The sequence below is a fragment of the Protobothrops mucrosquamatus genome, unplaced genomic scaffold (genome assembly GCF_001527695.2).
Source record: "Protobothrops mucrosquamatus isolate PMUCROS unplaced genomic scaffold, P.Mucros_1.0 scaffold_257, whole genome shotgun sequence".
NCBI classification, from domain to species: Eukaryota; Metazoa; Chordata; class Lepidosauria; order Squamata; family Viperidae; genus Protobothrops; species Protobothrops mucrosquamatus.
The window spans coordinates 4,218,688-4,239,221 of NW_015386333.1; the positions used below are offsets into that span (position 1 = coordinate 4,218,688).

Consider the following 20,534-nt stretch of genomic DNA (forward strand, 5'->3'; position numbering starts at 1 on the left):
GTAGGCAACTTGGACCCATTTCCTACCGAAAACAAAACACTGGGAGCCGCAAAACCCTTTTGATATCTAAAATGAAGATAACACTGCATATATCCTGTTTTACCTTTATTATATAGGTGTGTGTGTGTATCTATCATAAAGGTAAAAAAGGATATATGCAGTGTTATCATTTTAGATGTCAAAAGGGTCTCTCTCCCTCCCTCCCTCCCTCTCCCTCTCTCTCTTTCTGCCCTTGGTCTGCCAGTCCTCTTCCCCCACTCTCTTTCTCTCTCTCTCCCTCTCTCTCTCCCTCTCTCTTTCTCTCCCTCTCTCTCTCTCTCCTCCCCTCTCTCCCTCTCTCCGATCTTCTGCTCACCTGGCAAGCTGGCTTCAAGCTGTTCTCCAACAAGCTCAGGGGTAGGCAACCTCGGCTCTTTTATGACTCATGGACTTCAACTCCCAGAATTCCTGAGCCAGCATAGCTGGGCTACCTAGCTCTCTCCTGCCCTTCCTGCTTCGACGCAGCCAAGGCAGGAGCCCTGCCCAGTAAGCTTTTCGGCTCATGGAACAGGGTGAGGCCACTCTTTTTTTTTACACACACACACACAAACACACACACACACACACACACAGAGAGAGAGAGAGAGAGAGAGAGAGAGAGAGAGAGAGAGAGAGAGAGAGAGAGAGAGAGAGAGAGAGAGAGAGAGAGAGGGAGAAGGGAAGCGCAAGTGCCTCTCTCTGTCTCTGTCTCTCTCTCTGCAAATGGCAGAGGAGGCTGGGAGCTGCAGGGGAAGGCTCAAAGAGCTGCATGCGGCTCCGGAGCCGCAGGTTGCTGACCTGTGTACTAAGAGAAGAATACCGATAGCTGTTAATAACACAGAAATAAAAACCTGAGTATTGTATTACATCTTTACTACAGACTGCACCTTTATTTCGACTAATCTATTTGCAATTTTTTGAAAAGATGCTTCATCTAATATAAAAATATAATCTATGATTTTTAAGGTGAACAAATTTTTCTCAGAGAAATAAGACAAAAGGAACTTACTGATCCTCCTTATTCCGGTGTTTTTCCTGCCTGCCTGCAGACGGCATTAAAGCTTCTAGCTCTTGGAGAGCATCGGCAGCCACTTTCACATCATCTTCATCCAACATTGTCTGTTCAAGAAGAAAAAGTCCTTAGGGCAGCAAGATATCCCCTCAGCAATTCTCTTAAGCCTATATGAGGGCAGTTGCCATGTGGCCTATGTACACCCTACTTGGGAAACAAATATCATAACTTTTTGTTTTTGGTCACAGCAATGTGGCATTTCTGTAAAACAGATTTCATTTTCAGAAATGCAGTGATTCATCAACTAAGTAACATCACTGTGAATAAACACAATCTGGTACAAATAATACTTAGAAAATGGAGTAGATATTAGTCAAATCAAGTTGCAATTCACTTTTTTAAGATAACAACACCCTACAATAAATCGGCCTACAGCTTTCAATGATCTTATTTTTTCCTTAAATATAAATGTTTGTATGCTATTTAGTTGACATGTCTTGGAATTCTCACAAGTATTCTGATAAAGGGCCAGGTAATCACCTATCTCTGATTGTTTCTGTCCATTCCAGAGAATCCAACAGGATGGGCATGCTTTGGGTCTCCTCTATAAAAGTATGCCACCGAGCAGGATCTGAGAAGTGTGGCTCAATTGTCACAATATCTGCCCTCTAGAAAATCAAACCACCCAGGATTTGGATAGCCCCAACCCTGCTAGCCTTTTGTAAGGCTTTGAAAATCATACGGATGATTGAAAAAGGCCTTGAAAATTACCCGAACTTATTGGGAGTCAGGCAGCATATAAATTACATTAATAAAAATATGATTTCAACTACATTTTAGCCTCAGTGGTTTTGTGCTCTATATATTGTTGATTATTTTGTTTTGTGTTTTTAATCCTATGCCAACAGCCCAGAGTCAAATGTGCAAGTTGGACAACCACATAAGTCCATTAAGTAAATAAATAAAGTTAACAAAATAATTTCCAAGCAACCCTTTGAATAGATATTAGCAATTAACAAGACATATATTCAAACCAAACCAGCATCACCCCAAAGAGAGAGAGAGATTAAATAGCAGATCTGTATCAATTTAGGACAGCAGACATTTTTCTATTGCTGTGGGGGAGTGCATTTTTTATTCATCCTGAAAACTTCCTTCACTGGCTATATGTAACTTTTTCCCTCCAATGCTCTTTTAACTAACAGTATGTGTGATGTCTTGCACAGAATTTTTGCTATGTTGCTCCCAATTGTTTTCTCATTGTTACACTGGCAGTTTGTGGCAGGATCTTGTATTTATGGCAGTATCCTTGCAGTTATGTGATTGCAATTTGTGATATTCCCTACCAACTTCCCACAAGCAAAATTAATGGGGAAGCACGCAGAAAGTCAGAAGGGAGGTCCTTACTTAACCATCTGCACAGTCCTTGCTTAATGATGGACTGCTGTAACTGCCACTGCTACGGTAAGTAGCACAGTCATGTGATTTTCCAACTTATGACATGTCACTTAATGACAGAGTTCCTGGTCTCAATTACTATCAGTAAGCAAGTATTCTCAACTTCTTTTACTCTCAATGTATTTGTCAGCAAAAAAGGAAACTCACACACTTACCCTCACCATGGGATTATCTGGCCGACACAAGGCTGGAAACAACTCCTTCAGCTTGTCTTTTTCTGTTTTTGGTTTAATAATATCTAATGTGATAGAAAAACAAAACACCACATAAATTTAAAAATATTTTTCTTATGTCACAAGAAATGTTTCTATTTTTTAAAACTCTTTGAAAAATATTCTTTATCTTTCTTTCCTGTTAGTCATATTGGAAAGTTTGGATAATGTGAACAGGATAGGAAAAGTGATATTTAGGAGATTGTATCCCAAAAATATTCACAGAATTTGACACAGCTCCAGAGAGTCTTGTAATCTAGTCACTCTCTATTAGGAATAAGCAACAAACCTGCTCTCAAAAATCTCCACTGTTCTATCAAAATGTGGCAATATTTTTTTGCTCACAATTTCACAAAATGGAAAATTATATTTTCATTTATATATCCTGCTTATGTTGTATCATATGCCCTGGAAAGGCAAGTGCTTATTTTTTGAAGGCATCTTTCACTTGAAAAGTCTACCTTCATTTTAACAAGGTCAAATGCTTGGGATAGCAAGGAACCATTCATTGAAAGTCTGCAAGTAATGGCAGCAATCCAGGGTCTTTTGCAAGACTAAATAACATGAGAATAACAATCCTTACAATAGATATTCCATAATCTGTTTTGGCCTCTAAACATACAGGACAGGTTTGTCTGCCACATTTATTTTAAAACTTTATAATTTCAATGACTAAAAACCATTTTTTAATTTTTATTGCAACTTTCTTTTCTCAGGTAACAAATTAATCCACGTCCACAAAGATTTCTTACAATTGATGAATGGCAAAAAAATATTAACCTTTGCTAGTGGAAGCTTTTGCAGGAGGCCGCATTGTCTGTATAAGACGGAGCAGATTGCTGATGAGGGAATCCTGAAATATAAAGAAAAAGAAAACAAAATTTCTAGAAGCTGCAAAACATTTTAGTAAAATGTCCATAGCAATAAAGCCAACATCTCTCCCTACAGCATACTGTACTATATTTTTTCTGGGTTGATGACACTTTGATCTTTGAATGGCTTGATACAGATCCACTCAAGAAAGTAAGGAACAGACAAAATGTTTATTTTGATTACTGTTAATATGAATATTTTTTATTATATATTCTTTTCATGGCCTATTTGAGGTTACAATTTGGTAATATGTTTGGATCTTGTATTCAAGTATTTGGGAGACTCAAGGGTGTCCCTTGAGTCTCAGATTATATATTCCTGATATGCCACATGATAGCTTCAAAAGATTTTAACAATTCCTTACTGTGAACTCAGCACCATTCTTCACCAGAGCTGTTTTGAAAGTATCGAAGTTTGTATTTCTCTCTGCAAGATTTATCACAAATTCGGCTGTAAACAGAAAAATTAAGAGAAATTCATGCTGAAATTATTTAGACATTCAATTCTACTTTATTCATTTCATTTTATGGCTACCCACTGTGAATAACAGCAGCCAATAATCAATTGAAAAACAAGGAAATAATTAAAAAAATAAACATCACCTTTAGCATGAATCATAATGCACACATTTCCGTTAAAATGTAGCCCAGATATTCAACACCTTAGAAAAAGCTGGCAAGATTGGGAGCATGCTGTTCCATAGGATGGGCACCATAATAGAGAAGGCACACTTTCTGAGTACCATTACATGATGCTGTTTGATAGAAGGGATTTATAGAGGGGACAGGAAGAAATAACTAGAGACAGTGACACAAATAACCTGGTTCCATACTATGAATAACTTAATAAATGATAACCAGAATCTTGAATAGCATAGCACAGTGGTGGCGAGCCTATGGCACGCATGCCAGAGGCGGCACTCAGAGCCCTCTCTGTGGGCACGTGCGCTGCCGCTACCAGCAGCTTCCGCAGGTCCATTAAGCCACCGCTGCCTGGAGCAGCAGCCCCCCCCCAGCATAAAGGAGGCCAAGTGCCCACACCCAGCAAGCCAAAGGCCACCCTGAGCAAGGAAAGCTGGATCCCCATCGGCGCCATGGCCCCCCAGTCCCAGCTAGGATTGCATGCCTCCCCCAATCTATGCTGGACATCCTGCCCACCACCCCACCCACCAGAGACCCCCTGGATCTCCCCAAACCCTGCCCGGCCCCCACAGGCGTGCCCCCCATGAGCAACATCGAGATGGCCATGCCCACCCCAGCCACGCCCACCCAGTTGGCCATGACAACCACAGCCATGCCCACCCAGTGGGCCACCCCCACCCAGTGGGCCATGCCCCCATGCCCCCCCTGAGGGCACCACAATGCTGATGCGGCCCTGGCACTTTGCGATAAATAAGTGGGTTTTGGGTTGTGGTTTGGGCACTCGGTCTCTAAAAGGTTCGCCATCACTGGCATAGCATGATTAACAATACTGCAAGTTGCCAAAAAAAAAAATTAGTATGAGAATGCATTTATCATCAGATTAGGTGAAACCTGGCTCAATACCAGTAACCTTGAGAGGGATTTTGGAGTCCTAGTAGACAATCAAATATGAGCCAGTTGTGTGTGGCAGCAGCCAAAACAGCCAATGCAATCCTAGGTTGTATTAATAGGATAGAATCAAGATCATGTGAAGTATTAGTACTGCTTTATAAAGTCTTAGTAAGATCATACTTAGAATACTATGTCCAGTTTTGATCACATTATAAAAAAGATGAGACTCTGGAAAGAGTGCCGAAAAGTACAACAAAGATGATTGGGGACTGGAGGCTAAAATATATGAAGAACAGTTACAGTAATTAGGTATATTTAGTTTAGGGAAAAGAAGGACTAGGGCAGTGATTGCGAACCTTTTAAAGACTGAGTGCCCAAACTGCAACCCAAACCCCATTTATTTTTTGTCGGGTACCGGATAGGCGTGGCCAGCTCAACATCACTTGCGTCAGGCGCGCTTGTACAGGCCTGGGCAAGACTGGGGCAGATCTAAGGGTCTCCGGCAGGGTGGGACAGGGGTGAGCGCCAGGACTGGAGGAGCCTCACTGAGCCTCAGGCCATGCAGGGGGCTCCTGGACGGTGGCAAGGACTGCCTGGAGCGCTAGGCAGCAGAGGTCAAGCACCCAGCCCGGTCCTTGAGCTCTCACGGCACCAGGACCCCACAGCCCTGCCTACCCTAGCCGCACTTCCCCGAGGGGGTGCCCAGCTGCGTTTACCTCCTCCTCAAGGCTACTGCTTCTATGCTCGCTCTCCTTGGCCAGGTTGCTCATGGTGGGTGCAGGAGGGCAAAGTGCGTGGGTCAGAGGGAGGCCCACTCTCTCTCCATGCAAGGAGACCTGACTTTGTAACCAAAGCATCCTCAGCAATAGGATGGGAGACCACCAGGAGATGGCGAAAGGGCAACAGGGCTACTGGTGGCCAAGTGCTAAGGTAGGACTTCTCTCAGACCCTCCCTCTCTCTTATTCCAATCTCCTTCCTTCCTTCCTCCCTCCCTCCCTCCCCTCTTTCTCTGCCTCCCTCCTTTTCATTCCCATCTCCTTCCTTCTTCCCTTCCCTTTTCTTTCTTCCTGTTTCCCTCCTCTCCTTCCCTCTCTCTGTGCCCAGGAAGGGACAAGGGGAGGGGGAGAGGTTGGTAGCGCTTCTCTCAAGGAGTGTTGGGAGACACCTTTCAGGTCTTTAGTCCAAGCTCCTGCTCAAGCAGGGGACGTATACCATTCCAGACAATGGAATATCCAATCTCTACTTAAAACCCTCCAGTGATGGAGCATCCACAACTTCTGAAGGCAAGCCTTTTCACTGGTTAGTTGTTTTCACAAGTCCTTAGTTCTAGGCTGGTTTTCTTCTTGATTAGTTTCCATCTATTATTGCCTTCTGATGCTTTGAAAAGTAGGTTGACCCCTTTTTCTCTGTGGCAGTCATCAAATATTAGAACACTGCTATCATGTCACCACTACTAGTCCTTTTTACTAAGCTAGACACACCCAATTCCCACAAACATTTGTCATATGTTTTAGCCTCCAGCCCCCTTAATCATCTATGTTTATCATCCATTTAGACCGGATGGTCCCCCTGGTTTGGTTTAAAGAACAGTGGCCATGAGCAGAGCCTTCTCAGAGACAGCACCCCCGTTATAGAACTTTCTCTCAAGAAAAATATGAACAGTGCATCCCTCACCCATTTAGAGGCAACTCCAAACACTGTTCAGCCAGGCATATGTAGAACAACACCACATTTTATGGTCAAACAGCACTGAGTAAATTACTACTAATATTTTTCTTTTGTAAAATACACACTTTTAATATTGTTTAAGCCAGGGCTTTTCAACCAGTGGTATGGGTACCACTTGTGGTACATTGGTAGCTGGCAGGTGGTACGCGACCATCCTAGAAAATTAGCAGGGGAGGGGAATGAACTGAACCGGTGGCAGCACCGCACAAGCCTGAGCAAGAGACGGTTGGAGCTGCAAGGCTGTCAGGGCTTAGTGGAAGCGCCAGGACCAGTGTTGCTTTCCAGCTGATCGGCGCTTCTTCGGGGCTGTCAGGACTCAGTGGAAGCACCAGGATCAGCGCCAGGCTCCAGCTGGATTAAATTATAAAAGAGCAGATGAGAGGAAGTAGAAGCAAGAAACACTTTGCACGTCTCCGACAAAATAATTGGGGGGGGGAGCTGACTTGGCCTTTTAATTTCAACTCACGCCAATTCCTCTTAACTTCCCATTCAATCCAATGAGTTCTATTATTGGCTGGATTTTAGGGAGGGGAGGCGGCAAGAATAGACCACAAAGCCAATCTGTGAGTTTGCTCTCGCCTACCTGCACACTACCTCCCCGATGCAGCACATGTGTGTGTGTGTGTGTGTGTGTGTATGTGAGACACAGAGAGAGAGAGATCCCCTTTTTGTAAGTTTGCTTACTCTGCAAAACTTTCCTTTCTCCACACTTTCGCTTCCCTGCTGGCTCAATCTCTCTTTCTCTCTCTCCCTCACACATAAAAACTCTCCCTGCTTCCCCCCCCTTCTCCTCCAGCTGCACCTGAACGGAGTGGGAGGAGGTTAAAAAAAAGAGAAGGAGGGAAGAAAGGGGGAAGCTCCCCTTTTTTGTAACACCTCAGCTTCCTCCTCCTCCTCTTCCCCTCCTGGCGCTCTCTCTGTCTCTCTGTCTCCATACACACACACACATACACACACAAACCCTTCCTGCTTTCTCCTCCTTCTCACCCTTTCTCTCCAGCCGCCACACATTGCTGGCCACCAGCAGTTCCATGCTGCGGCTCTGCATGACTGCTGTATTCCCCTCTCCGTCCCTACAATGTGGCGGAGAGGGCGAATGGGAGCCAGCCAATGCTCGGCTTGTGCCACTGCGCACTCCCATCTCCCATCACACAGCTGCGATGTGCAAGGCGGCAAACGGCCGGTTTCAGCATGGCGCGGCTGTTTGCCTCTGGCCAGTTTCGGCGTGGCACAGCTGTTTGCCTCTGTGACGTGGCACAACTGTTTGCCTCCGGCCAAAACAGGCCATTTGCCACCTCGCGTATTGTGCCCAATGCAGCTGTGGAACAAGTGGGGCATGTTTCCTCCCCACCTGCCACACGGATCGCTGTGCCGCTGTCGCCGTTTCCCTCCCACCCACCGTATAGATTGCCCTGCCCCGTTTCCGTTTCCCCCCACCCGCTGTACAGATCGTCCTGCCGCTGCCATTTCCCCGCACCCGCTGCATGATTGCCGTGCCACCGTCGGTTCCCCCCACCCCCATGGATCGCTCTGCTGCCGCTGCCGTTTCCCTCCCACCCCCCCGCACTGATCGCCCTGCTGCCGCCTGGGGAGTGCTGAAACTCACCTGCAAGTCCGGAGCACTGGAGTTTCCCGGTGTAGCTGTGCCAAGCCATGCCACCAGGCTTCCCAGTGGCCAGCAGAAGGGAGATCGTGGCAAGAGCAATCTTTTTCCCCATTCCCTCCCTGGCCCTTGAGCTCGTCTAGACATCTCTTTCTCTGCGCCGCTTCTGGCTTCTCACCTCTCCCCACCCAGTTCTTGCAGCTGCTCCCTGGCTCCCGGTGCAAAGAAAGAAAGCAAAAGCCCTGGCGCATGTGGAGAGGGGGAGGAGAGCAGCCCGGCCCTGCCTCCCTCTGGGGCGATGGCGTGCATGCCCATAGAGACGGCTCTGCGTGCCACCTGTGGCACGCGTGCCATAAGTTCGCCATCACGGGACTAGGGTGATATGATTGTAATTCCAATATTTGAGGGGCTGCTGCAAGGAAGAGGGGGTCAACGTATTCTCCAATGCACCTGAAGGTAGGACAAGAAGCAATGGATGGAAACTAATCAAGAAGAGTTCCAATTTAGCAGTAAGGAGAAATTTCCTAACAGTGACATCAGTCAACCAGGGGAACAGCTATGGGTGTTCCATCACTGGAGGTTTTTAAGAAGAGACTAGACAGTCACTTGTCTGAAATGGTATAGGTTCTCCTGCTTGAGCAAGGGGCTGGACCTCCAAGGTCCCTTCCAGCTCTATTCTACTGTACTCTACTCTATTCTCTTTCTGCTTCAGTAGGGGATTGGACCAGAAGACCTCCAAGGTCCCTTCCAACTGTTATTCTGTTATTCTCTCCGGAGATGATCAAATACAATCAATATCTCACTATGCCCAGGTCTTCAACCCTGATGAAAGGGAATTAAATAATCAGTTTCTTCCAGGGTTCTCTGAAGCCACTGCCTGACCACTTTTCCTACAACTTTCACCAAGAATGGAAGGGCAAGAATTCTCCAATAGTATTTGGTCCAGTTACAGTTCCTGAAGCAGGATGAACTATCCCCTCAATTGTTGGTGGTGCTACTCACTCTCTCAAGAACAAATTACCACTACATGGATATAAAATATAAGTGGCCAACCTTACAGATTTGGGGATCTTGTTCACTTCCTTGGGATCAAAAACTTAATAGAATAAATATTTTGATTAGTCTAGCGTGATTGGACACAAAAGGAATTTGTCTCTTTTGCATAAGCTCTCAGTAGACATACAAAGTCTACTGAAACATAAGTCATAAGATACAATCATAAATCATAAGATAAAACAACAAAGAGATGTCATAAGATACCAATAGGGGAAAGTAATAGGAAAGATGAGAAGGATAATAGCAATACAGTCCTACTATATGGGTAAATATCCTTAGATAAGACAGTGCTGTGGGAATTAGGTGTTTCGTAGAGTGATGGCATGGGAAAAAAGCTGTCTTTGTGTCCAGTTGTTTTGGCAAGCAATGTCCTATAATGGCATTTTTAGGGGAGAAATGGAAACTGTTTACTTTCAGGATGTGAGAAGTCTGTAGATATTTTCTTAGCCCTCTTTCTGGCTTGTACTGTATATAGGTCCTCAGTGGAGGGCAAGCTGGTTGCGATTGTTTTTTCTGCAGTCCTAACTATCCACTGAAGTGTGTGCCTATCCTGTTTGGTTGCTGTGCCAAACCAATTATAGTAGTACAAATGACAGACTCAGTAATTCCTCTGTAGGACTGAACCAACAAGTGCTTGGGCAGCCTGAGCTTTCTGAGTTGACGCAGGAATAACAATCTTTGTTGTGCCTTTTTAATTATTCTAATGTAAGGTATCCATCTCAAGTCCTTACTATAGAAGATTACAGAACCCAGAAACTTGAAGGTCTCTACTGTTGATACTGTACTGTCTAATATTGTAAGAGGTGGTAGAATAGGACAGTTTCTCCTAAAATCTATAATCTCTACACTTTTAAGTGTGTTCAGCTCCAGATTGTTCCATTGCACCAAAGGGACAGTTGTTAAACCTCCTGTCTGTATGCAGATTCACCACCATCTTGAATGAAATTAATGACTTCAGTATTTTAACAGTACTCTTTACAACTTAAATTGGGATAGCGTAAATACTTAAATTGGGATAGCTAACAACTGCTTCCACCTCTGCCATTGATTAACAGAAACAGAGCATCACAATTAATTTCTCTAAGCCAGACCATATAAATAGGGTGTACACAGTAGAGTCTACTGTGTCTGCTTATATCTAAGAGTATATGGAGGATGTCAGTGTTCTTAAATCTATTATCATGCAAGCAAATTGAAGGTGAGAAACACCGCTTTCAAATCAGGTGATGTGGCAGCACTTAGAATAGCAAGAGGTGATCTGAGATGGCCCTATAATCAGAAACTGCAGAATTTCTTTCAAGATCCAATGGACCCGAGACGTATGTGGCAAGGCATCCAGGTAATTACTGATTATAAGGCAGTTTCCCTGACATGCTATGGTTACCAGATGCTCAAAATGCAGTTGTAATTTGACGCTATGTGAGGCTGCTTTATAGGTTCCCTCCGTCTTCTTCAGAACTAACCTTATTTTTGCGATTCACTTCTCCAGTGAAAAGGCACAGCTATCTTACTAGATTACAATTAAACGAACAACAAAGCTCTGCTGGAGGAACAGCTTTACCATAAGAATTCACTGTGCGAAGAAGCAAAAGGCCGGGGAAGAAATAAGGCGGCGAAGAAAGACTAAGGAGACCGTCCATCGGATGCCTCACAGAACCCACGAGCAACGATGCCACACTACCAGTAGACTCTTTGCTTCCTTCCATTCCTCTCTAGTCCAAGGGACCCACCTAGATCCTTGTCGTTGATGCCCAGATGGTTGTCGAGCTCAGTGCAAACTTTGGAAACGAGCGACAGATACTCGAGCTTGGCGAGCTCCTCCGTAGGATCCGCCATGACGCCTCTAAATATCTTTCCCGTCTGGTCGATCTCCAGCAATAAACACTTCCGGGTTCCTTTCCTACACGCGGTTCATAATGAAGGCTAGAAAACAAGGCGGGTTCTATTTCAGCGGCGCCCTCCAAAGATCATTTAGAAGAAACCTCTGAGGAGGCTTTACAGTTATATTCCCTCTCTTGGGCTGCCAAGATGAAGCTTTGACGAAATCCCGGACTTAAATGGAGATGCGAATCCGCAGTCACAGTAGCACGATTTATTACATTCGGGACGCAGAAGAGACTTAATTAGAGACCAAAGAAACTACTTCTCCCAGCATCCCTTCCAATCCAAGCTCCTTCTTCCCGGAAGTGTGCTCCCCGAGCTTGATTGGCCGTTCTGGAGATGATACGTGAGCATGTGCCAAAGGTAGGGGAAAAGATGGCGGAGCCGTCGAGTGTTTCTTCGGAATCTCCTTGGGGAGGAAAAGTGAGCGATACGAATAGAAAAAGCGAGGGACAGAATCAGCTGTCAGAGCAGAGAGTATTTTTAGGAGAGATTTTAGTTGTTTGCTGGGATCCAGTATTATAAAGTAGTAGTGTAGCGAACTTCTCTGAACATAGGAAGATTGCTTTTTCTTGCCGTGTTGAGTAACCGTAGAAAGTAGTCTGTTTTGACTACTCTATCTTTTTGTTGCCTGTAACTGTGATGGGAGTGATATTTAGGCTGGGTTCGTGCAATATGCTAGGCTAGGCTGAAAATAGCTGATAAATTAGTTTGGTTCAATGAGTAAATGGAGCCGGTGTCATTGCGCGCTGTTGTGCAAACTCTCAACTGGATTAATTGGGTACACGATGTTTAATAAGCCATGGGGTAATATGTTGTGTAAACATAGCCACTGATTTCTCAGGGATATTTCATGCCCAGATTCGTTAAATTTGGTTTGTTGCATAGATAGCATAATAAAACTAATAACTGGACACTTTAAGATTCTAAAGAAGTTACTCCTAGAATGAATAAGATTGTTGCTCCTTTGATAGCGGTAGCTTTTTCTATCATGATGATTAAGGTGCGGATGATGATGTTTATAGATGAGCTAGTAAATTTGCTGCCTCTTATCTCATTGCAAATTATCCTACATAAAACAGAAATGAAGATGAGAAACAACATTAACTTCCCACCTTAAAATTATAGGGGAAATATAGTATGATTGGCAGGCTCAAAACTCTTTATTAAAAATGAACTTTTTATTTGAGACTTTATTGATTGCACTTTATTAAGTATTATTATCACTAGCATGCTGGATAGAACAGAAGAATGACCAACTATGTAATTTATATTACTATATTTTTGAGGCAAATTATTGTTTCCCTCATATCCAGAGTTTGAACTTTATAACTTTTAATGTTGCAACATGTCATTGCTTCCTGTCTTGTTTCTCTATTGCAACAAATTGTGCAAGGGTAAGACTGAAGCATTTTAGGGGACTATATCCTTGCATTATAATTTAACTTTTTCCACAGTGATATTTTTTTCTGGAGGAAAGTATAGGAAATGTTGGCTTAGTATTGTAAAAACATGCCTTAGTTTGTTGCTCAGAAACAGCCCAAAAACTGATGATACAAATTGGACTGTTTCTTTGTGTGTTTATAGGCAGCACTTACTTATTCAGTGTGAGATAATAGTAGATCCATTGAACATAGCTCTTCATGTAGTCCCCATGGAGCTTTAAGAGATGCTTAGGGAAATGTATTTAATACAACACGCAATCTGAGTTATCAAAGTTGAACAATGGAAAAATGATCTCTTACATTTTCCCTTTGTAACATAATTCAACAGGTTGATATTTCTTATAATGACAACGGGTTGGATTCTGGTAAGTTTTTTATCCCTTTATCATTTTCTTACTCTGGTGCAGTTCTTCTATGAAGAATTCATACTAGGGAATTCACAAATTTTAGTTTAGTAGTTAGGCATTATCTGTGGTTGCTGCCATTTCTTATTTCCCCAAAGTTCTTTCACATGAGCAATATTCAAGAAGCGCATAGTCTTTGCTAATTTCATATTGTGCTTTGAATGAATTCCTAATAAAACAGTGAATGAATAGGGAAGGAATAGTGTCCTTGCCTTTAAATCAAAATGACAGAGAACCAATTGCAGCAAAGGGGGGGAGGAAGAAAGGAAAAATGAGCTAATTTTGCAAATGATAATGCCATTCACTGATATTGAGTACTTGCTGACTAAACAAATTATTCTTTTGTATTGCATAATTGCAATTAATACCTATTAAAAACCTTGCTTTAAATATAAGCAGTAGTATCCATTTTTAAAAGATATAATAACTGCAAAGGGTATATAACTGCAAAGGGTATTTAAATTACTAAATTATTAATTACTAAATTAGTTTGAGTTATGAATACTTTTGCTTATCTTCTAGCACTCTTTGTGGAAAACAGAAAAAAAGTGATGATTGTATCAAGAGCTAATAGTATTGGTTCTACCAGTGCCTCTTCAGTACCAAATACAGGTAATGAATTGCTTCCTTTCCTCTCAGTAAAACTCACTCTAAATATGTAATGAAATGTACCTCTGTCTTACAGTGTTTCCCCGAAAGTAAGACTTGGTCTTATATTATTTTTGCCTCCAAAAGAGGCATTAGGTCGGGCAATGTCTTATATTTTCGGTGACACCTACCTCGCCTTGTGGTGGCGGCACCAACAGCCCCATCCAGCAGGAGCCTGCATGGCTGCAGGCCACTTCTGCGGCTGCTTGCAGCAGGAGGCTGCGCAGCATATCGCGCTGCTGCCGCCACGAGGCAAGGCAGATGGGGAAGGGGGTGGAGCTGTCCCGCACGCCCCGCACCCGCTTCCTTCAGGCTCCCCCCCCAGCCAGGCCATTCCTTGCTCCCTTTCACTCCCCTCCCGAGCTGGACTGCCATGCTACTGTATGGAGGATGGGGGGGGGGGTAGGCCTGGTCGCCCTCTGCCATTTTGGAGCCAGGCAGGATGCTCTGCTGCTGCTGTGCGCTGCTGGAGGGGCTTTCTTTGCGCTTCACCCCACAGATCATCTGCCCGGCAGCAGCTGCCTCCTCCACCAACTCTCCTGTGGCTTGCGCCATGACCTGGCAGCGCAAGACTCCCCTGCTGCCTCCTTCCGCCAGCCTTCCGTCGCCGCTACTGGAGAGAACGGAGAATGGGGAGGGGAACACTAACCTGCTTTCCAGCTCCGGCACGTTTCTCTCCTGCTGCAGGGAAACGGAGTTTGTGAGACTAAAAAAAGTTCAGTCAGACCTTCCAACTTCTCGGGAAGAGGGAGGAGCTGGGCAATGGTGTGCCAAGCTCTATAGCAGCGCTGGGAGAAGCGGCAGGAAACGGAGCTGCCATTTCCAGAACGGAGAAGGGAGACACGGGGCGATGCAGGGCGGCAAGCATGTGCTCTGCTCTGCATCGCTGCGCAGAGCCGTTCCCTTCCCTGTTCTCCACAGTGGCGGTAACGGAGGGCTGGCGGAAGGAGGTGGCAGGGGAGGCTTGTGCTGCCCAGTTTGTTTTGTCATGTTCTATCTGTAATGTGCTTTCCTGACTTGTGTATAGGTTCCACATAAGATAGTGAGATGGGTTTCGATTTTTTTTTCTAAGCACATTTTACAGCTTGAAATGATCAAAGTCTTTTTATTATCAGTGAAGCATGTGCAGACTTTTATTAGTTATTCTTTGGCTTTCTCAGTTATTTAGTGTACACCAACAATAATGTTTTTCTTCCTTGGCTTTTCTGAAGTTACTTTAAACATCTAGCATTTCCCTTTCCATGTAATGCTGTAATCTGCATTGGATGATTCTAAATTTTATTTTACTACCATGTGAAATTGAGGATAATAGAATGATTTGCATTCTATAAAGCATTCTTTCTTTGGTATTGGTATTTAGGTACACTTCTTCCAATCTATGCATCGATCTCTGGATTTGCTAGTATAACTTGTTTAGAACCTTGACCGATTCTTCTGTTGCTTGCCATATTTCTTTAGATATCCCATCAATTCCTATAGCCTTATGACTTGGTAATGACTGGAGTGTTGATCTAATTTCCTATTTTATTACCAATGGTTCTTGTAAGTAGGGAATATCTTCCAATCAGGTGACAATGCCAAATCTATTTTTGTGTGTGTGCAAGACAAACCTAAGCCAATATACCTTGCTTTGTGAAAATTGCTAGCTGTAGATTTAGAAATCACAGTTCTTAACTATTATACCAACATTCTATAATTCTAAACATTTCCTGCCACTGTAAAGTTTGTGTAGGCAAAAACTAAGTCTACACCATCCACAATTATTTTCAGCAGATGTATCTCATGAATTTCTTACTGATACACGCTGACCTAATTTATAGCTATTGTAATAATTGTGCAGATACTGAACAGTTCAGCAATTCATCCACAATCACATAAACCCTCTGATTGATTTCTCCCTATTGCTTCCTGAATTATAGAATAGTTTTGTCTATCTAGTGTATTCCTTTATTTCTAAACAAATTCATATTTATTATTGTTCATCACCCTTGTCACTACCTAGATTTTTTAAAGACAGAATAAAGTAAAAAAAACAAAAATAAAAATTATTTTCAAATTATCTATTGGGTATCCCTATCCTGGCATCCTAAAAGAAAATACAAGTAGAGAATGGAATAGCTCTTCCAACTGTATTAGTCATTCAAAGGGGGTCTTTCCTATTCTCTACTTTTGTTATTTTTAAAGGATTAATAGCCAGTGAAGTATATTTAATATCATCTGAAAATGATAGGTTCCTTTTATTATGTTTCATTTTTTCTGTTTTAGATAGGTTGCAAACCAATTTATTCATTTATTATCAGATTATCTTCTCTGGTCTTCCACATGCTTCTCCAAAAATCTTAGTCATTTTAAACAATGTTTCTTTTATGTTAACTGTCATTGATTTGTGGGCTCCTTTCAGGATGCCAATGGATACATTGCTGATGCCTACCTTATTTAGCATCAGTTACATAGAATTATTTATGAATCTGTTTGAATCTTTCTGTTAAGTATCCCAAATAGTTTATTATTTTTATTAAACAATTTGGTTCTTCACTTAACGTTTCACTTAAACATTATATTGCATTAAGGGAAATAAGTAATTTTTCAATTGCAACTGAAAGCTGAAGGAATTATTTTCTTAAATATCTATGCTGAAATGAAAGTGGCTTTTAGGGACTGTTTTCTTATGTTATAAAGCTAAGGTCAAATCATTCCTCTTTCCCTTTGAAAAATAAATCTGAGGCTAAGCAATGCTGTTAATGGTTCTTAAATAGTCTATTTGCTCTTCTTTCAATAAATTGAAACTTTTTGATTAGGAAATTATTGGGAGCTCTCACAATGACTTCCCTTCCTTGCTTTGCCAACAAAGATTCTTTTTATGCCACAGATGATGAAGACTCTGATTACCAACAAGATACCTACAAAGAATCATACAAGGATCGCCGTCGCCGTGCTCATACACAAGCTGAGCAAAAGCGGAGGGATGCTATCAAGGTGAGAACATGACAAACCATATAGGTATGCTCAAATTCCTTATTACCCAGTTTCCACTTTGGAAGAACAGGTAAAGGAAGATAGATTTACTGATCCAGTTCTACTGCTTGTATTTAATTTTCTTGTCATATATGGCAGATTTGATATGTGAGTTGTAATGCTTTTCTGTTTTTCTAACAGAAAGGTTATGATGATTTGCAAGCAATTGTACCCACATGCCAGCAGCAAGATTTCTCAATAGGTTCCCAGAAGCTAAGCAAGGCGATTGTGCTGCAGAAGAGTGAGTAGGGCTCCCAAGATTATCTGTGTTTCTTGGCCTGTGTCCAAGACCAAGATTCCCAGAAATTTGTACAGATTTCAGAGTATGCATTATATAACTACTATTAAATGCTGTAAATATATGAATCTTACTACTGTACTCTAACAAATAGAACAAAACAGAATAATCACTTTTCTGATTAACATATTTTATTAAAAGATGTAAATTTATGGGAGATATATAGTGGCTAGATTGTTGCAGAAATAGAACGGGGAAGGAGGGGCTACTCAGATTATAAGAGACAGATTTGGAAATGTGTCTGATTTCCAAATAGACTATTATTGAGCTAGCAGTTGTTTAATTCCAGTTTAAATCTTTTGTCAGTGTAGCCACTCTGTGCATTTGATAGTGACCTATAGCTGATGAAGGCTTATGCTTTTTAACTAAAATTTGTCTTTAACAAAAAAAAGTTATAAAAAGCATAACTAGTTTTTTGCCATCGTACATTAACATGGTTTTCCAACAACATATTAGTCTTAGTGTTTGTGAATCTACTTAACTCTGTCTTCATTTTAGGAAATGGAATGGCAACTTTAATGTAACAGAGCTTAGAAATATCTGACTAGCCAAGTGTTGGCTGTTAGGCTTTGAAAAGACTTAATGATTCCTTTCTAAATTGTTGATTTCTCTGCTACCCAGCCATTGATTATATTCAATTTTTGCACAAAGAAAAAAAGAAGCAAGAGGAAGAGGTATCCACTCTCCGGAAAGATGTGCTGGCCTTAAAAATCATGAAAGTGTAAGTCTTGTGCATTTGTATATTGATGTGATATTAGACTAAGAGCAGGAAGACCTATGTTTTAATTACCTTCAGCCATAGATGGTGACAGGGTGACTTTCTTAGCTCAGTCACAGCTGTGGTTTTCAGGAAAAATAGGAAGGAATGTTACATATGTTATCTTGAATATGTATGCCTCCAGAGAGGAGGAGGAGACAGACAGACACTTTTAGTTCAACAGTAAATTCCATTCTGTCTTTGTATACGTTTTGTGGTCATTATTTATTGTTCCAGCTCTTCCATCCTGTCCTTGAGAAATGTTTACTCTGCAAAATGATTATCAATTTATTATTCCAGATATAATTATTCCACGTTTCCTGCTAAGTTAACTAATCACATATATGCATTTCAGAAACTATGAAGACATTGTTAAAGCTCATCAGGACAATCCCAGTGAAGGAAAGAATCAGATCTCTGACCAAGTGAAGTTCAATGTTTTCCAGGGTATCATGGACTCCTTGTTCCAGTCCTTTAATGCCTCAATCTCTGTGACAAGCTTTCAGGAGCTCTCAGCTTGTGTTTTCAGCTGGATAGAAGAGCACTGTAAGCCACAGGTAATTCCAGAACATAAGAACATATGGCCAATATCACATGTAGGAAAAATATACTTGATTTGCTTGTTGAAGCTTTCCTGGATTCAGAGATAATCATATAAAAAATAATGTGGATATCCATTGCTGTCCCTTAAATAATAATAGTCAGCTTCTCTGGCTGGCTTTTGTGCTGAATAAACAGCCTAACAGTGACAGATGATCATGTTTTTCACAGAAAAGTACTCTTAGCATTGCTTAGGACAGGGGTGTTAAACTCAATTTCATTGAGGGCCGCATCAGCATCATGGTTGCCATTGGGGGGCCACGTGGGTGTGGCTGGCATGGGCGTGGCCTACTGGGTGAGATGTGGCTGACACAGGCGTGGCCTATTTGGTGGGCGTGGCCAGCTTGATGTCACTCATGCCAGGGGCACTTGTGCGGGCCTCCGCAGGACTGGGGCGCATCCGAGACTGGGGAAGGGTGGGTGGGACCGGGGCGAGCGCCAGGCATGGTCCACTGGAGGAGCCTCACTGAGCCTCAGGCTGTGCATGAGGTCAAGCGCCCAGCCCAGTCCTTGAGCTCCCACAGCATCAGAACCCCACAGCCCTGCCTAGCCCAGCTGCACTTACCTCCTCCTCAAGGCTGCTGCTGTTGTGCTCACTCTCCTTGGTCAGGTTGCTCATGGTGGGTGCAGGAGGACAAAGTGCGTGGGTCAGAGGGAAGCCCACTCCCTTTCCATGCGAGGAAACCTGGCTTTGTAGCCAAAGCATCCTCAGCAATAGGATGGGAGACCACCAGGGGATGGCAAAAGGGCAACAAGGCTGCGGGTGGCCAACTGCTAAGGCGGGACTTCCCTCAGACCCTCCCTCTTATTCCGATCCCCTCCCTCCCTCCTCTCCTTTCTTTCTTCCTTTCCTTCCTCTCTCCCTCCCTTTCTTCCCTGCCTCCCTCCTTTTCATTCCCATCTCCTTTCCTTCTATTACTTTCTTCCTGTTTCCCTCCCCTCCTTCCCTCCCTCCTTCTCTGTACCCAGGAAGGGACGAGGGGAGGGGGAGAGGTTGGCAGCACTTCTCTCAAAGAATAAGAGTTGGAAGAGTTGGAACACTGCTATCATGTCACCACCCCTAGTCCTTTTCACTAAGCTAGACATACCCAATTCCCACAAATATTTGTCATATGTTTTAGCCTCCAGCCCTAATCATCTATGTTTACCATCCATTTAGACCAGATGGTCCCCCTGGTTTGGTTTATAGAACAGTGGCCACAAGCAGAGCCTTCTCAGAGACAGCACCCCCATTGTAGAATATTCTCCCAAGGAAAATATGAACAGTGCATCCCTCACCCATTTAGAGGCACCTCCAAACACTGTTCAGCCAGAAATATGTAGAACAACACCACATTTTATGGTCATACAGCACTAAGTAAATTACTACTAATATTTTTCTTTCTTAAAATACACACTTTTAATATTGTTTTAAGCAGTGCTAGTGATGCTTTACAATAGATGTCTTTGAGAGTTTTCTTGTAAACCACCCTGGATTTCTCAGAAACTTTTAATTTCAAATTAGATGTTGATTTAATAAATTAGGCAGAAGAAACACATTTTTAAATACATCTAAATCCCACAGACCTACTGCCTCCTAGGCGCACACCGCAGAGAAAATAAGGCATTGCATTTCTAGCCAGCATAGCCACAGGATGATGGGAATGTGGTTTATGACACCCAAAATATATAAGTTTGGATAAGGCTGGATTAAATTATAAAAGAGCAGATGAAGGGAAGTATTTTTGTCTCCGACAAAATAATTGGGGGGGGAGTTGACTTGGCCTTTTAATTTCAACTCTCACCAATTCTGCTTAACTTCCCATTCAATCCAAAGAGTTCTATTATTGCCTGGATTTTAGGGAGGGGAGGAGGCAAGAATAGACCACAAAGCTAATCTGCAAGTTTGCTCTCTCACCTGCCTGCACACCATCTTCCCGTGTGTGTGTGTGTGTGTGTGTGTGTGTGTGTGTGTGTGTGTGTGTGTGTGTGTGTGTGTGTGTGTGTGTGTGTG

The 20,534-nt window shown here is 42.8% G+C and overlaps 2 protein-coding genes across 3 annotated transcripts in view; one reads left to right on the forward strand and one right to left on the reverse strand.

The window, feature by feature from the left end:
* Positions 1-11,589, reverse strand: part of DHX8 (DEAH-box helicase 8) — a 46,311-nt gene extending 34,722 nt beyond the window's left edge. The window contains exons 1-5 of the mRNA XM_015831513.2: positions 11,224-11,589; positions 3,938-4,023; positions 3,481-3,553; positions 2,644-2,726; positions 1,028-1,137 (exon numbers count right to left, since the gene is read on the reverse strand). Coding sequence (XP_015686999.1) covers positions 1,028-1,137; positions 2,644-2,726; positions 3,481-3,553; positions 3,938-4,023; positions 11,224-11,329 — 458 coding nt within the window. The 5' untranslated portion in view covers positions 11,330-11,589. The remainder of the gene's footprint in view (positions 1-1,027; positions 1,138-2,643; positions 2,727-3,480; positions 3,554-3,937; positions 4,024-11,223) is intronic.
* Positions 11,590-11,601: 12 nt separating this feature from the next.
* Positions 11,602-20,534, forward strand: part of MLX (MAX dimerization protein MLX) — a 10,721-nt gene continuing 1,788 nt past the window's right edge. Inside the window, exons 1-7 of one of the 2 annotated variants that reach the window (XM_015831514.1) lie at positions 11,602-11,797; positions 13,148-13,184; positions 13,746-13,835; positions 16,741-16,847; positions 17,028-17,127; positions 17,806-17,905; positions 18,297-18,498. In XM_015831514.1, the coding sequence (XP_015687000.1) occupies positions 11,714-11,797; positions 13,148-13,184; positions 13,746-13,835; positions 16,741-16,847; positions 17,028-17,127; positions 17,806-17,905; positions 18,297-18,498 (720 nt within the window). In that variant the 5' untranslated portion in view covers positions 11,602-11,713. The remainder of the gene's footprint in view (positions 11,798-13,147; positions 13,185-13,745; positions 13,836-16,740; positions 16,848-17,027; positions 17,128-17,805; positions 17,906-18,296; positions 18,499-20,534) is intronic. The other variant, XM_015831516.1, reaches the window with a different exon arrangement.